The sequence below is a fragment of the Lacerta agilis genome, chromosome 9 (assembly GCF_009819535.1).
Source record: "Lacerta agilis isolate rLacAgi1 chromosome 9, rLacAgi1.pri, whole genome shotgun sequence".
Classification (NCBI taxonomy): domain Eukaryota; kingdom Metazoa; phylum Chordata; class Lepidosauria; order Squamata; family Lacertidae; genus Lacerta; species Lacerta agilis.
Genome location: NC_046320.1, coordinates 10,077,926 through 10,095,457, shown reverse-complemented (window position 1 = coordinate 10,095,457; position 17,532 = coordinate 10,077,926). Strand labels below are relative to the sequence as shown.

At 48.3% G+C, this 17,532-nt stretch overlaps 1 protein-coding gene across 1 annotated transcript; it reads left to right on the top strand.

The window, feature by feature from the left end:
• The first annotated feature begins 1,063 nt into the window (after positions 1 to 1,063).
• Positions 1,064 to 16,394, top strand: STOML1 (stomatin like 1). The gene is made up of 8 exons (XM_033160331.1): positions 1,064 to 1,273; positions 2,538 to 2,644; positions 3,385 to 3,534; positions 5,000 to 5,203; positions 10,166 to 10,372; positions 11,718 to 11,745; positions 13,425 to 13,649; positions 15,922 to 16,394. The coding sequence occupies exons 1-8, from the start codon at positions 1,126 to 1,128 to the stop codon at positions 16,122 to 16,124; spliced, it is 1,272 nt and encodes a 423-aa protein (XP_033016222.1). The 5' UTR covers positions 1,064 to 1,125; the 3' UTR covers positions 16,125 to 16,394.
• The last annotated feature ends 1,138 nt before the right edge of the window (positions 16,395 to 17,532 follow it).

Sequence of the window (17,532 nt, the reverse complement as noted above, 5' to 3'; positions counted from 1 at the left end):
TCCTTCCTCTGCTTGTTGTTTGTGTCACTTGTCCAGTGTAACTGACCAAACAGGAAGGAGAAGAGAAGCTGCTCTCCTGTGATCGGAGGAAAAAGTGTCCGGTGCAAATGTGCTTCTAACACAAAACAACCCAGCAGGTGATTTAGCACCCAGAGGGCTGTGAAACCAGCTGGTCATTTATCAAGGTGACAAAGAGGCCCTGGAAAAGGACCTTCTGAGACACAGGAAGAAGAGGGAGATTTCAGCTGAGGTGCAAAATGCATTCATAGTGCCAAGTGTGAGATTTCTGGAACACAGCTGCAATTGCTCATTGCTCAGGGGCATTGCTTGGGAGGGAATGGAGATCTGGGATTTCTTGTTGACATGGCTACAACTCGGCTTTAACGCTTTTTCCTGTGGATGACTGGGCAGTCATTCCCTCTATTTCTAATGTTCAGGCTGTGGGAGCACTGATGTTTGCAGCAGTACAAAAAAGCATTTAGGAAAACATAAAACAGGGCATTTCATATATACCAGGCATGTCCAACAGGTAGATCGTGATCTACCAGTAGATCACTGGACATATGTGGCAGATCACTGGTACATCACTGGCTTCCCACAAAGAAGCTCAACAACCTTGCCCCCCCCTTTAAAAAAGCTCAACATTGTTGCCCTGCACCCCCTCCTCCTCTTAACAACTTTGACCTGAACCCCAAAAAACAGGGCTTTCCTTCCTAAAAAAAAAATTAACAACTTTGACCTGAACCCCCCAAAAGGGGGTAGATCACTGCCAGTTTTTAACTCTAGTTACAGGTGGGTAGCCGTGTTGGTCTGCCATAGTCGAAACAAAATAGGAAATTCTTTCCAGTAGCACCTTAGAGACCAACTGAGTTTGTTCTTGGTATGAGCTTTCGTGTGCGTGCACACTTCTTCAGATACACTGAAACAGAAGTCTGTGAGTAGATCACAGTCTCTTGGGAGTTGGCCACCCCTGATATATACAAACAAAAGAGGTGTCAAAACGGGGAAATAGGTTCCAGGCAGAAACTGCATGCAAACTTCTTTCTTTGCAGAGTTAAAGGAGTGGAGATGCAGGGCTCTTTATAATGCACATAAAGGGGGGAAACAAAGAGAGCTAACCAGAACATGTTCAGCCGGTCAGGATACCAAGCGTTGCCATTAGGAGACACTGACCAGTACCGGCAATCGTGCAACTGGCCAGATGAACCTCGGAAGGCTTTCTTTCCACCTGGGCGCACATGGAGCGCACTGAAGCTGATGCAGAAGGGAGCAGGTAAGTGGCTGGGTTTGAAGATAGGAGAAAAGTCCTCCCAACTGGATCAGATCCAAGGTCTGCATCAGCCCTGTCCCAGATAAGCTCATCAGATGCACTGGGGAAACCTACAGGGAGAGCGTGCAAGCGAGAGTCGTCCTGTAATCTTTATTATGACAAGTGAAAAGGATCCAGGGGTCATAGGAGACCACAAGCTTAACATGAGCCAACAGTGTGATGCAGCAACCAAAAATAGGGGGTGCTATTCTCAGCTGCATCAACAGAAGTATGGTGTTCGGATCAAGGGAAGTAATTGTACCCCTCTATTCCACCTTCGTAAGACCAGAGCAGGAATATTGTGTCCAATTCTGGGCGCCACAGTTTAAGGAGGATGTTGATAGGCCGGAACATGTGCTGAGGAGGGTGATTTAGATGATCAAGGGTCAAGAAGCCAAGCCTTATGAGGAATGGTTGAAGGAACAGGGTATGTTTAGCTTGAAAAAGAGGAGACTGGGAGGAGATATGATAGCCATCTTCAAATATCTAGAGCAGGGGTCAGCAAACTTTTTCAGCAGGGGGCCAGTCCACTGTCCCTCAGACCTTGTGGGGGGCCGGACTATATGGGGGGGGGGGAACCAAACAAATTCCTATGCCCCACAAATAACCCAGAGGTGCATTTTAAATGAAAGCACACATTCTACTCATGTAAAAACACCAGGCAGGCCCCACAAATAACCCAGAGATGCATTTTAAATAAAAGGACACATTCTACTCATGTAAAAACACCAGGCGGGCCCCACAAATAACCCAGAGATGCATTTTAAATAAAAGGAAACATTCTACTCATGTAAAAACACACTGATTCCCAGGCCGTCTGTGGGCCGCATTTAGAAGGCGATTGGGCCCCCCAGCCACTCTGGGCAGCCTCCACCAGATACTAAAATACATTAAAATATCACAGGTTAAAAACTTCCCTAAACAGGGCTGCCTTCAGGTATTTTCTCAATGTCAGATAGTTACCGGTATTTTTCTCTTTGACCTCTGCTGGGAGGGCGTTCCACAGGGCGGGCGCCACCACCGAGAAGGCCCTATGCCTGGTTCCCTGTAGCTTTGCTTCTCGCAGTGAGGGAACCGCCAGAAGGCCCTCGGCACTGGATCTCAGTGTCTGGGCTGAACGATGGGGGTGGAGACACTGTATGGAGCAAACGATAGTTCCCAAGATTTTGGGGGGGGGGGTGCTCTGTGAATGTGCATCCATTAGTTTGCTTCTCTTTGTTTCCCTCAGATCCCCCTCAAGAGTGCTTGTCATGGATTTGCCATGGGGTGGTCACGACTTTTGTGTTCCTGGTCACAATCCTACTCTTCCCCATCTCGGGCTGGTTTGTTCTGAAGGTAGGAACCAGAGATGGGGAGATCGGATGCCTGTTTACTTTGGGAGGGAAGGAGGTTCCCGCCAGTCAGTTTCAGCTCCGTTGCAGATCTCTTTTCTCCCAAGCTGAGCCCTGATGCAAGAGCCCTGCTAGGTCAGACCAGTAGCCCATCCAGTCCAGCACAAGAGCTCTCTCTCTCTCCCTTCCTGTGGTTCACAGCAACTGGTATCCAGAAGAACTGTGGAGCCATTCTGTCTAGTAGCCATTGAGAGCCCTGTCCTCCCATGCCTTGGTCTAAGGCAGAAACACCTGAAATATTTTTCAAGCAGAGGTTTAGTGTAGTGGTTAAGAGCGGTAGACTCGTAATCTGGTGAACCGGGTTCGCGTCTCCGCTCTTCCACATGCAGCTGCTAGTCACACTTCTCTGAAGTCTCTCAGCCCCACTCACCTCACAGAGTGTTTGTTGTGGGGGAGGAAGGGAAAGGAGAATGTTAGCCGCTTTGAGACTCCTTAAGGGTAGTGATAAAGCAGGATATCAAATCCAAACTCTACTTCTTCTACTAGATCACAGGGAGCTGCCTTAAACCAGGCCAGACTATTTATGTATTGGGCCCAGTGTTGTCTACTCTGACGGCTAGCAGTTCCGCAGGTTTACTCTGCAAGCCAGAGTAGGAATGGAAGGAGCCTCCCTTTCGTTTACATTTGCACCTCTCAGTACTTCTCCTTTAGTTTCTGCAGCTTCTCTTTCCATTTCCTTTCCAGATAGTGCCTACTTACGAGCGGATGATCGTGTTCCGTCTGGGGCGGATCCGAGCCCCCCAAGGCCCGGGGGTGGTTTTGGTGCTGCCCTTTATTGATCACTGGCAGCTGGTGGACCTCCGGACACGGGCTTTCAGCATCCCGCCATGCAAGGTGAGTTGCTGCTGCCTCGAAATAAGCTTCTCCAAAGAGCGAGGCTGCCCTGAACGCCCAAGGGAGCCGGTCGGGGTGAAAGCTCAGAACAGTGCAGGAGAAGGGGGGGGGCAACAGTGGGGGAGGGGAACTGCCTCCCTCCATGCAGCCCATCAGTGCTGGGGTGGGGAACCTGCTGCCCTCCAGATGTGAGACTACAACTCCCGTCATCCCTGACTCTTGGCAATGCTGGCTGGGTCTGATGGGAGCTCTAGGATGAAGGATGCTATAGGCCCCCAAAGTGGGCAGTGGGGTCCCAGGGGGAGGCAGGTAAGGAGGTGCAAATGATTACCAGCCTTTGCACAGCTGATGTCACTGGATCAAGTTCATCAGTTGTGTTGAATTAATTGGTCAAGAGGCATGGAGTCCATTTGTCACCGCTACTCCCTTCCAGACTTCGCAGCCCTATCCTCATGGGACAAAGACAAAATTCGCGACTGGATTCTTGCTAGGGACGCTGCCCTTGATCAAGAACTATCTAATGCGGCCAGACTCTCCACGTGGTTCCCTCGCGTGAAGGCAGTTAGATCTCTGGCCCACTATCTGAGTGATCTGATAAATCCTACGCTAAGAAGGGCCTTTACACTAGCTCGATTTCATGCCATTCCCACAGCATTCTTACAGGGTGTATTTTCCAATACCCCTCTGGATCTTCGACTCTGCCCATGCAACAATGGAAAGATAGAGGACTTTATCCACTTCTTCCTCTACTGCCCACTATATGCCTCAATAAGATCGAGGCTTCTCCCTCTAATCCCGCCGACTATCGCCAGGGACGATGACCACATGAAATATCTACTGGCGGATGCCAACCCCTTGATTTCACGTGGAGTGGCCATCTACATACTACAGGCCCTGAAACTCAGGACCACCTTTTTGGCCAACTTCCCTTAGCCTTAGTCTTATGTATATTCCTAACATGGACACTGTCGTCACACCCGCTAGTGCTTTTTATTTTATTTGTTTTATCCAGTAATGTTTTAATTCCAATTGTTTTAATTGTATCTGTTGTATTCTCTGCATAATCGTGTCCGGCTACTGCCTGCTCTTTTTCTATGTGCTATGGCCTTTGGGCTAATGCAATAAATAAATTGATTGATTGAATTAATTGTGCTAAATAGTTAAAATTGGATTTTGAATAAATGTGCGACATACAGATACTGTTTTGAATTCTATTACGTTATTATCTTCCTTAGTGGGTTGTGCAAACCGCTGTTCTGAATAATGTTTTTCTAGAGTGGGGAAGGGGCACTGGGGATGAGTTTATGGAAGCAAGGAGACAGCAGCCGCCAGCCCCAGCCCCCCAAGTTTGAGAGCCGCTGCTATAAGTGGTTTATTTATTTCCATTGCGCTTGAAGGAATCGCTCAGAGAAAGTCTCCCCGCGAGGATCACAAAGTTCACTGCGACTGTCTCTGGCCTTTACAGCTGATGTCTCGGGATGGAGCGTGGGTCTCTGTGGGGGCTGATGTCCAGTTCCGTGTTTGGGATCCGCTGCTGTCAGTCATGATGGTGAAAGATCTCAACATTGCCACGCGGATGACCGCCCAGAATGCCATGACCAAGATTGTGCTTAAGAAGTACCTGCGGGAGATTCAAACAGAGAAGCTGCGGATTGCAGACCAGCTCCTGGTAATAATATCTCCTAATCTCTGTATGTGTGTGTGTGTGAGAGAGAGAGAGAGAGGGAGGGAGGGGTGTGAGGCTGGGACTCTGCTTTAAAAAAAGAGAGTTTGTTGGTGTTTCCTGCGCACTGGCTTGACTAGTGTCCGCCTCTCACTCCCTAGCAACGCGGGCTGGGCTGTGGGGGGAGAGGGAGGGGAATGCTGGGGGTGTCAGTGAGCAGAAGGAATATCTGCAGGGGCAGCAGGTCGTGTTGGGGGGGGAAATATGAGGGGCAGAACACACACAAGAGGCATGGCTCCTTCCGCCACTGCGAGAAATCCCAAGGCTACCAGGTGGTGGGGAGCCACACACATCCCCTCGCCGCCCCCTTTGCCCTGGACGGAACTGTTCGCCCTCCTCCCAAAAGCGGGAGGCGGACCTCTCTTCCTGCTTGGGGAGGAACACTCTGCACATGCCCAGAGGCACTCTGATAAATTCTGATTTTAAAAAATACAGGTGAAACTCGAAAAATTAGAATATCGTGGAAAAGTTCATTTCTTTTAGTAATTCAACTTAAAAGGTGAAACTGATTTATGAGATAGACTCATGACATGCAAAGCGAGATATGTCAAGCCTTTATTTGTTATAATTGTGATGATTATGGCGTGCAGCTGATGAAAACCCCAAAGTTAATTTGGGGTTCTCGTCAGCTGTACGCCATAATCATCCCAATTATAACAAATAAAGGCTTGACATATCTCACTTTGCATGTCATGAGTCTATCTCATATATTAAACTCCAGTAGCTAATGAAAACAGTTGCTTACATAAATGGACTTTTCCACGATATTCTAATTTTTCAGGTTTCACCTGTATATATCCTTGCTTTCTGGGGCTCCCGCACAGGGCTGTGGGAGAGGCCGATGCCCCAGCCGCAAATGGGGCGCGGTTGGTATTATACCCTGCCCCTCTGCATCCTTCCAGAGGGGTCTCAAGCGCGCTCGGGTACTGCCTCGTCTCCCCCGTGGCGCCCTTTGCCTGGCCATGGTAGCCCCACCCCACAGGACACCTTCCTTCCCTCCCACCCATGTGCCCTCCTGCCCATTCATTCCCTTGCCAACTGCACACGAGGGAGCAGATTTTGCGCCCCCTCGCCTGCTGAGACTACGCTCCCCAGATCCCCAGGCAAGTACACCCCCCCACACACACAAACACCCCAGCCCTCCCTCAGGGCACCATGTCCCACTCACCCCACCACTGGCGCTCTAACCCCCGAGTCCGAGGCTGTAAAGAAAGGCTTTTCTGTCTCGGCCTGTTTCCGAGCACAATTCAAAGTGTTGGTGCTGACCTTTAAAACCCTAAACGGCCTCGGTCCTGTATACCTGAAGGAGCGTCTCCACCCACGTTGATCTACCCGGACACTGAGATCCAGCACCGAAGGCCTTCTGGCGGTTCCCTCACTGCGAGAAGCGAAGTTACAGGGAATCAGGCAGAGGGCCTTCTCGGTAGTGGCACCTGCCCTGTAGAACACCCTCCCACCAGATATCAAAGAGATAAACAACTACCTGACATTTAGAAGGCATCTGAAGGCAGCCCTGTTTAGGGAAGCTTTTAATGTTTAATAGACTATTGTATTTTAATATTCTGTTGGAAGCCGCCCAGAGTGGCTGGGGAAACCCAGCCAGATGGGAGGGGTATAAATAATAAATGATGATGATGATGATGATGGTGGTGATGATGATGATTATCGACGAGAAACAATCCTGCAATTGACTCCTCGATCATGATCGACGTGTTGGACAAGCCTGGACTAGATCAGTGTTTTTCAACCACTGTTCCGCGGCACACTAGTGTGCCGCAAGATGTTGCCTGGTGTGCCGTGGGAAAAATTGAAAAATTTGAAAGATTTTTTTTTTTAAATGTCACATTTTCGCCCACTAGGCGGGTGCCAGACTGTGTCCTGGGTATGGGGGGGTGGGGTTTTTGACCCCACCCTCAGCCAGCAGGGGTGCCGATTGGCGCTCCTCAGGGGGACACCCTCCACTTTTTTGATGTCCGGGCTGTGATTGGTCCAGACTCCAGCCTGGACCTATCACAGTAGGACATCATCTTCCGACTTCCTTCCCGCCCGAGCGCAGCGGAGAGAAGAAGACGTCGCGACTCGAGTCACCAGGAGGACCGGAGCAGGAGGAGACGGACAGAGACCAGGACTCGGCGGGAGTCGGCACTGCAGAGAGACCGCATCCGGATCCAGACCAGGCCGCAGGAACTGGTTACTAAAATTTTTGAATCCCACCACTGATGTTAAGGACTATAAATAGCTCCGGTGTCACTGTTACACTAACAGGAGGAGGACAGGAGGAGACATCGCAGTAGATCGCTGATGAGCAGAAGAGCGCCAATGGATCTGAATTTGGAGGAAACATGAGCAGAAGAGCGCTGACTGATGGATCTGGATGGAGACATGCGCAGAAGAGTGCTGAGTGTGACGGACAGCAGCTATCTGGAGGAGACAAGCGCAGTAAGTACTGAGTGACAGTGAGATACTGCAGTGATGGACAAGTTTTTGAAAAGGAAAGAACGGGACTCTGAACAAAATTTGGAGCCAGATGAGAGCCCAAGTATGAGTGGGGATCAAAAGAAAGCAAAGATGGTTAGCTCAAGCAAATTCTCTGGCACAAGGCAATATAGCGAAAGCTATATTTCAGTTGGATTTACTTTCACCAGAGATGCAAACAAACCAACTCCACTGTGTGTGGTGTGTGGTGAAAAGCTAGCTAACCGTGCTATGGTCCCAAGCAAACTTAAACGCCATCTCCAAACGAAACACCCTTCGCTTCAAAACAAGAATGCGGACTATTTTGTTCACCTGCGTGAAAACACGGAGAAACAGGAAACTTTCATGATAAAAACCACAAAGGTAAATGAAAGAGCTCTTAAAGCTAGCTATCAAATTGCTGAACTTATAGCCAAGTCAAAAAAAGTTGCACACTGTGGCAGAGGCATTAATACTTCCCGCCTGCAAAGCTATTGTAGAGGAGATGCTCGGATCTGAAGCAGCTAAGGAAATAGCCGAAGTCCCTCTCTCAGACGACACAATTTCCAGACGTATTAATGACATGTCTGCAGACATCCAAAGTGTGGTTTTGGAAAAGATCCGTATCAGTGAGAAATTTGCATTGCAACTTGACGAGTCTACTGATATCAGTGGACATGCTCAACTCTTGGCAAATGTGTGTTTTGTTGATGGTGATGCAATTAGAGAAAACTTCTTTTTTTGCAAGGCATTGCCAGAAAAAACAACAAGAGAAGAAATTTTTCGGGTCACATCAGAATACCTTGAACAATTAAGTGGGAAAACTGCACAAGTGTCTGCACCGATGGAGCTGCAGCCATGGTCGGGCGCACCAAAGGCTTTGTAAGCAGAGTGAAGGAAAGAAATCCAGATGTGATTGTTACGCACTGTTTTTTACACCGTGAGGCCCTCATAGCCAAGACTTTACCAGCAGACCTAGTTCATGTGTTGGATGATGTTGTGCGCATGGTAAACTTTGTAAAGTCACGACCCGTGAAAAGTCGCATATTTGCAGCTTTGTGTGAGGAGATGGGAGCGAAGCAAAAAACCTTGTTGTTTCATACGGAGGTCCGGTTATTGTCGTGTGGCAAGGTCTTGGTTCGTGTGTATGAGCTGCGGGAGGAACTTAAAGTGTTTCTGACAAATGAGAGGTCAGATTACGCAAAGCTGCTTGCAAGTGATGAGTGGTGTGCAAGGCTGGCATACCTGGCAGATATATTTCATCATCTGAATGAACTGAACACACGAATGCAAGGCCGAAATGAAAACCTGCTTACAAGTACAGATAAAATAAATGGATTCCGTTCAAAGGTGCAACTCTGGCATCAACGCATGGAAAGTGGCAATCTTGAAATGTTCACACTCACCAAGCAATGGCAAGGTGTTCACACTGCTGCACTGTGTGAGATAATAGTTAAACATTTAAAAACTCTCGAGGAGAAGTTGTCATTTTATTTCTCTTCAGTCTCCACTGAATGCCTTGACTGGGTTAGGGACCCTTATAGCTCAGCATCAGTTGGTGGAAAGGACATGACTTTACAGCAGTGTTTTTCAACCACTGTTCCGCGGCACACTAGTGTGTCGCGAGATGTTGCCTGGTGTGCCGTGGGAAAAATTGAAAAATTACTTTATATATAGACAATATAGGCACATAGTTAATTTTTTTAACATTTTCTAATGGTGGTGTGCCTCGTGATTTTTTTCATGAAACAAGTGTGCCTTTGCCCAAAAAAGGTTGAAAAACACTGCTTTACAGGAGCAGGAGGAACTAACTGAACTGAGACAAAATCGTGGTTTCAAGCTAAGATTTGCTGATCTACCTTTGGACAGTTTTTGGTTGGATACTGCCAAGGAGTTCCCCCTTCTGGCAAACAAAGCTATTTTGACATTGCTCCCATTTTCCACTACATATCTGTGTGAGATGAGCTTTTCAAGCATGATTGCTATAAAAACTAAATACAGAGAGAGACTGAGAGCTGTTGACGAACAGCTACGTGTGTGTCTTTCTTCGATTCCAGCCAGAATATCAGCTTTGTGTTCAGCCAAACAGACCCAGGTTGCGCACTGAATAAAGTATTTTATAATTTTTCATATTTCTGTTTACTTACTATTTCATAATAAAGCAATTATAAAATACTTTCTTCGTGTTTATTTGGTTCCTATTCAAGAGAATTACTTTATATATAGTCAATATAGGCACAGAGTTAAATTTTTTAACATTTTCTAATGGTGGTGTGCCTCGTGATTTTTTTCATGAAACAAGTGTGCCTTTGCCCAAAAAAGGTTGAAAAACTCTGGACTAGATCACCCTTTGGTTCTCTTCCAACTATACAATTCTCCAATTCCATGAACATCTGTAGGGTCGCAGTTTTCACATGCCCTTGATCTAAATTTCCTGCCTTCTCTTCTTTCTAGGTGGAAATCAATGACATCACCAAGTCTTGGGGCCTTGAGGTGGACAGGGTGGAACTGATCCTGGGAAGCGTCCTCCAGGCATCCCAGGAGAATGTCCCAGTCCCACAGGCGCAAGGCTCAAGGCCTCCAATCCCAGGATTGGAAGGGCTGGACAGCACCATTCAGCTGCTGGCTCTCCAGTTCTTTGACAAGACCCTGTCGGCTGCGGCTACCAGTCCAAATGGAGAATTTGAGACAGGTGACCACATGTCAGTTCCCCAAGCATGACTTAGTAAAATGATAATATTAATAATTTCTTAGGGCAGCCATCCCTTACTGTTTATCTTATCACTCCTTGGTGTAATACCATTGTAATGTAATAGTGTAGTGTTGGGCTTGGACTAGGGAGACCTCGACTGGAATCCTTGCTTGGGCCATGAATCTTGTTGAGTAGTGGGAAAGATGGATGAAGACACAGCTCTTAAAACAACCAGCTCTTTATTTCAGTTCTGAGTCCTGGACTGAACAACAGCTTAGCCGCCAGTCTTATATACTACTCAGTTACTTGCAACAGTAAGAAACTCCCTCTAGCTACCCAATCCTTGAACGGTGGCGCTGTGGGTTAAACCACAGAGTCTAGGGCTTGCCGATCAGAAGGTCAGCAGTTCGAATCCCTGCCACGGGGTGAGCTCCCGTTGCTCGGTCCCAGCTCCTGCCCACCTAGCAGTTCGAAAGCACATCAAAGTGCAAGTAGATAAATAGGGACCACTCCGGCGGGAAGGTAAACGGCGTTTCCGTGCGCTGCTCTGGTTCGCCAGAAGCGGCTTTGTCATGCTGGCCACATGACCCGGAAGCTGTCTGCGGACAAATGCTGGCTCCCTTGGCCTATAGTGTGAGATGAGCTCTGCAACCCCAGAGTTGGACACGACTGGACCTAATGGTCAGGGGCCCCTGACGAGGACCCGCTCGTCATGTGCGAAAATGATCAGTCTCACACCGGTGTGGGTTGAAAGAATCTGATAGTTCAAGGGCTGCAGGAGCCTTTATTTATGGGGCAGCAACATTTCACCATATTTGGACTACATGATTGCATCAGCCAGGGATATGGAAGTGCCATATATGGGTAGGGTGGGCTTATTTTTGCTTACGTGGTTTAACATGCTATGTCTACGTAGATCAATGGGCCTGTGTGCCTGCGATGTTCACCGCGCCCAATAGGCGCGGTGCATATTCTTCCTGATAAGGGTGGTACCCCAGTAGGCACGGTGCACGTTGGTGCATGGTCTTTCTGATAAGGGCGGTTTGTGGTTTTGTGTCACATACGCCTAAATGGTGAGTTTCCCTACAGGCCCCTTTACCTTACCTTTAACTTGCAACAGTAAGAAACTCCCTCTAGCTACCCAATCCATGAACGGCACTCTCAATCCTTCATTTGCATGTTGGGGACCTGAGTGAGAACTGCAGCCATGGTGGCCAGAAGTGAGTACTGCAGTTAAACTTAATACATAACAAATCTCATGGGGCAACCTTCGACCAGCTTGCAACAAAAGACTGTAGGAGCCTGCTGGATCAGGCCAGTGGCCCATCTAGTCCAGCACCCTGTTCTCACAGGGGCCTTTGAGAACCTCATAGACAGGACCGGCGCACTGGCCTCTTAAGGGCAGGTAAGGTTTTCCATCTGGTCAGCCTTCGTATTTCCAATCCCTATCAGTTCTTTCTGACCAGATGCCTGTAGGAAACCTGCAAGCAGGCTCCGAGTTCAAGACCCCTCTCCCCTCCTGCAACTGGTACCCAGAAGCGTTTACTGCCTTCAACAGTGGAGACATGAGCTTTGCCACCTTTTCAACAAGCCTTTTAAAGAAGAGACCTTTCCCAGTATGTGTTAGAATTGTTTTTAGGTGTTTATAGGTTTTTAGATGTGCCACTTGTGTGTGGAAAAAACCCCCAAGTTCCTTTGTTGGGAGGAAGGTCACGATACGGATTCGATAATGATAATGATCATAATTAACTAATACCACTGTGCTGTGGTCTGTCCGTAGGCAATGGCCATGCTATCGGGGGCCGGTGGGAGTTATTCTGCATCTGAGAGACAGTGCAGTGTAGTGGTTATATAGCATGGGTAGGCAAACTAAGGCCCGGGGGCCGGATTCGGCCCAATCGCCTTCTAAATCCGGCCCGCAGACGGTCCGGGAATCAGTGTGTTTTTACATGAGTGGAATGTGTCCTTTTACTTAAAATGCACCCCTGGGTTATTTGTGGGGCCTGCCTGGTGTTTTTACATGAGTAGAATGTGTGCTTTTACTTAAAATGCATCTCTGGGTTATTTGTGGGGCCTGCCTGGTGTTTTTACATGAGTAGAATGTGTCCTTTTATTTAAAATGCACCCCTGGGTTATATGTGGGGCCTGCCTGGTGTTTTTACATGAGTAGAATGTGTGCTTTTATTTAAAATGCACCCCTGGGTTATATGTGGGGCCTGCCTGGTGTTTTTACATGAGTAGAATGTGTCCTTTTATTTAAAATGCATCTCTGGGTTATTTGTGGGGCCTGCCTGGTGTTTTTACATGAGTAGAATGTGTCCTTTTATTTAAAATGCATCTCTGGGTTATTTGTGGGGCCTGCCTGGTGTTTTTACATGAGTAGAATGTGTCCTTTTATTTAAAATGCACCCCTGGGTTATTTGTGGGGCCTGCCTGGTGTTTTTACATGAGTAGAATGTGTGCTTTTACTTAAAATGCATCTCTGGGTTATTTGTGGGGCCTGCCTGGTGTTTTTACATGAATAGAATCTGTGCTTTTATTTAAAATGCATCTCTGGGTTATTTGTGGGGCCTGCCTGGTGTTTTTACATGAGTAGAATGTGTGCTTTTACTTAAAATGCACCTCTGGGTTATTTGTGGGGCACAGGAATTCGTTCATTCCCCCCCCCAAAAAATATAGTCCGGCCCCCCACAAGGTCTAAGGAACAGTGGACCGGCCCCCTGCTGAAATAGCTTGCTGACCCCTGCATTGAGAGTATTGGGTAGGACAAACCAGGGTTCAAATCCTCCACTCAGCCATGAAGCCCACTGGGTGACCTTGGGGCCAAACGCTGCCTCTCAGCCTAACCTACCTCACAGGGTTTTGCGGTGGGCATTCAGTGAGGAGGAGGGGAGAACCATGTATGCCTCCTCAAGCTCCTTGGAGGGAAAGATAAATGCAACAAATAATTACAAGCTGGAGGAAGGCCCTGCTTTGGCCACCCCTGCCGTAACCTACGTCCCGATTGCTCTTTTTCTCCAGCTGATCATGTGGAGGTGGAGAACGAGATGGAGGAGCCACCGCACGCTGTCCACACAGAGCCAGGCGGCAGCATTGAAGGAAGGAGGTTCAAAGCCGAGGAGCATCTCTCCGTGTTGGAGCGGGGCCTGTCCGAATCCTTAGTTAACCAGGTCAAGGCTTGCTACCAGATCAATGTCCTGCTGGCCGGCGGAGCAAAGGCTACATACTTCATTGATCTCTCTGCAGGTCAGTTTCTTTTGTTGAATGAAGCCCTTGACAAAGGCCCTCTCCTGTGGGGCTTCCCGAACTCATCATCTGGAAGGTGCCGCCAGTGCAGAATGCTGCAGCACGATTGCTGACAGGTGTGAGGCCTTGCCAGCATAGAACACCTGTGCCCAGAGATCTGCACAGCCTGCTGACTGGCTGTTGGGCCAAGTGGGACCAAGTACCTCTGAGATCTCATTGCCCCACATATTCCCACTTGACCGTTTTGAAGGGCCCTGTTGCCGGGGCTACATAATACCCATTCATAAGGAGTCAGCCTTCTAGTTTGGCGGCACCTGCCCTTTGGAACTCCCTGCCTATTGACACCAGGCAGGCCCCTTTGCTGTCTCTTTTTGGCACCTGCCAAAAACATTATTGTTTAGGCAAGTATGCGCCCAGATGCTTAGGAAGTTGGTGTGAGTTTTAAGCTGTTTTTAGTCTATTGTCACTTGACTTTTTGAAAGCCTGAATTTGTTGCTGTTAATTTTTCATTGTTGATAATTTTATTGTTTTATCTTTGTTGGGTGTTTGTTGTTTTTTTACAATCAAGCAAAGTGTACATTTTGGGAAGTAGGTGGCCCTAAGGCAGCACATTGTATCCAGCCGTTGGGCTCCTCCAGCCGACAGCACCGAGAAGGTCTACCAAGCCTCTGAAAAAGGCCATGTTGGGCAAACCCCAGGGGGCCCACCTGTTAGTTACATCACATGAGAAACGGCCAGTCTAATGTGGCCATTTGGGCCCTTGGGACCTGTCTGGGTTCAATGGAGTTGGGATCATAGAGTCTGGATGTAACAGTTCTCTGGGTGTGTAAATAATAATAATAATAATAATAATAATAATAATAATAATAAATTTATTATTTATACCCTGCCCATCTGGCTGGGTTTCCCCAGCCACTCTGGGCGGCTTCCAACAAAAGATTAAAAATACATTAAAACATCAGTCATTAAAAACTTCCCTGCCAGAACAGAGCCGTGTTCACTGCTCAGGCATAAGAGGGAATGTGCAAATCCTAATGTTGACATTGTGGGTTTTGTATTTTTTTTAAAGATGCATTCTGCAGAAGACAGAGTAGACTTTCTTGTCTGCTGTTCCAGAGGGGAGGGCTAGAACCAACGGGTAGAAATGTCAGGGGAACAGAATTCACCTAAACATTAGGCGGTGACCTGATTCTTCAGCTGTGATTCCCACGTTGCAGGGGGTGGGACTAGATGGCCCCTTGGGGTCCCCTCCACCTCTACAATTCTACGGTTTTATGATAGAGACACCTCCCCAGTAGTGAGAGCTGTTTGACAGGCTGGGCTCTCCTTTGCTGCAAGTAGTTAAGTGGTGTGAAATTCCCTTTGGGGGTTCAAGTTTTGTATTTTGATTTTGCTCTGTGAACCGCCCTGAGACCTCTGGGTATAGAGCGGTATATAAATTCAATAAATAACAACAACAACAACACAGAGGCCCACACCAAACTCCCAGTTTATTCAGTAAAGCATTACTGGACAGAGTCCAAAGATCCCGTGGGAACAATTCTATTAGGACAGACACTCATCTGGCAAAATATACATCATGTTAGTTGGCTTTCTGCCACCCCAGCTCTCTGCCGTCCAACCACAGTCCCTAGAAACCCTGACTCAACCCAGTTATTTTAGTGTACATGTTAGAACTGGAGTTGTTTTTCACTTTAGCATTTAGCCGTTAGGTTCATCCTAGGCTAGTTCTTGCCAGATAACGTTCTTGAATATGTTGACACACTCCTCGCGGATAATGGATTTAACCAAAATTCCACGTCGGCAGAAGCTGGCTGATATGAGCCAGGGATTCTGTAGTTAAAACACTGCCCTGAAGAGCCTGCCCTGGACTAGCGAACCTCCAACAAATTTCCCTTTTCTATTATTTAGTGAACACCAGTTTCAAGAGCTGCTGTCCTGATTTGAATTCCTAGGCTGAGAGCCAGTGTGGTGTAGTGGTTAAGAGTGCTAAACTCGTAATCTGGGGAACCGGGTTCGTGTCTCCGCTCCTCCACATGCAGCTGCTGGGTGACCTTGGGCTAGTCACACTTCTTTGAAGTCTCTCAGCCCCACTCACCTCACAGAGTGTTTGTTGTGGGGGAGGAAGGGAAAGGAGAATGTTAGCCGCTTTGAGACTCCTTCGGGTAGTGAAAAGCAGGATATCAAATCCAAACTCTTCTTCTTCTTCTTCTTCTTCTTCTTCTTCTTCTTCTTCTTCTTCTTCCTGGTCTTCCTCCCTTTTTTTCTGCAGGACGTGGGCGAATAGGCCCTGGGCCGCCCGACCACAGTCCCGACGTGGTTTTGGAGGTGTCTGAGAGTGACCTAGAGGCCTTCATTCTGGGGGAGCTCCATCCTTTGAACGCCTACGTCTGCGGGAGGCTTCAGGTCCATGGAGACCTGAGTGTGGCCCTCAAGCTGGAAGAGCTCTTCAAAGTGATGAAGCAAAGAAGATGAACAAGAGGAGGGATCCTTCAGTTTGCTGCCTAAGGGCTAATTCTGTCCTCAGGAAGCCAGCTTAACCTAGGGGGCGGGAAGGTGTTGCTTAGCAACCAGGCAGAGTGGCATGATGCTTACTGGCATAGCAGTTCTGAGGGAGTTTTTAACCCTGTATATTAGTTAAGCGTCTCCCTGCCTCAACTAAGAAAGACACAGCCTCTCTTCCTTTCTCCACAGATGATACCCAGGTTTTTCTCAGTTTGCTCAGTAAATTGTCATCAAGACTTTCCTCTCTGGCCTCTGTCTACTTTATTGAAGTGACTTTACTAACAGAGTAAAGCCTGTGTAGCTATTTGAGTTAGTTCTAATGCAGCAACCAGACTGTTGACTAGGTCCAGTTACGGGGAGCATGTGCTTCGTGTGATGGAAACAATTGTGCAGGATCCCCAGTTTATTTTCAAACTCCACAAAGTGCTGCTTATGACCTAAGGTAAAGGTAAAGGGACCCCTGACGATCAGGTCCAGTCGTGTCCGACTCTGGGGTTGCGGCGCTCATCTCGCTCTATAGGCCGAGGGAGCCGGTGTTTGTCCGCAGACAGCTTCCGGGTCATGTGGCCAGCATGACAAAGCCACTTCTGGCGAACCAGAGCAGCACACAGAAACGCTGTTTACCTTCCCGCCGGAGCGGTACCTATTTATCTACTTGCACTTTGGCGTGCTTTCAAACTGCTAGGTGGGCAGGAGCTGGGACCGAGCAACGGGAGCTCACCCCGTGGCAGGGATTCGAACCGCCGACCTTCTGATCAGCAAGCCCTAGACTCTGTGGTTTAACCCACAGTGCCACCTACAGAGCCCTAAATGACTTGGGGCCTGGCTATTGGAAGGGCCACCTTTTCTGTGCAAGTCTCACCTATTAGTAAAGGTAAAAATACCCCTGACCATTAGGTCCAGTCGCAGACGACTCTGGGGCTGCTACGGTTATCTTGCTCTATAGGCCGAGGGAGCTGACGTGCTTTCGAACTGCTAGGTGGGCAGGAGCAGGGACCGAGCAATGGGAGCTCACCCCGTCGCAGGGATTCGAACCGCTGACCTTCCGATTGGCAAGCCCAAGGCTCTGTGGTTTAGACCACAGCGCCACCCGCGTCCCTGACCTATTAGTAGTACTGGTATTATTGTCTCTTATCTGCCCTTCAGCAAGTGATCTCAGTGCAGGTTACATGAATTTTAGAACATAAGAAACATTGTGCTGGATCCGGCCAATGGCCCATCTAGTCCAGCATCCTGTTCTCACATTAGCCAGCCACATGCCCCGAGGGGAATGCTGCAGGCAGGATCTGAGCACAAGAGCCACAGTCTTCAGTCTTGTGGTTTCTGGCAACTTGTATGCAGAAGCATGGCTGCCTCCAACTGTGGAGACAGAGCTTTG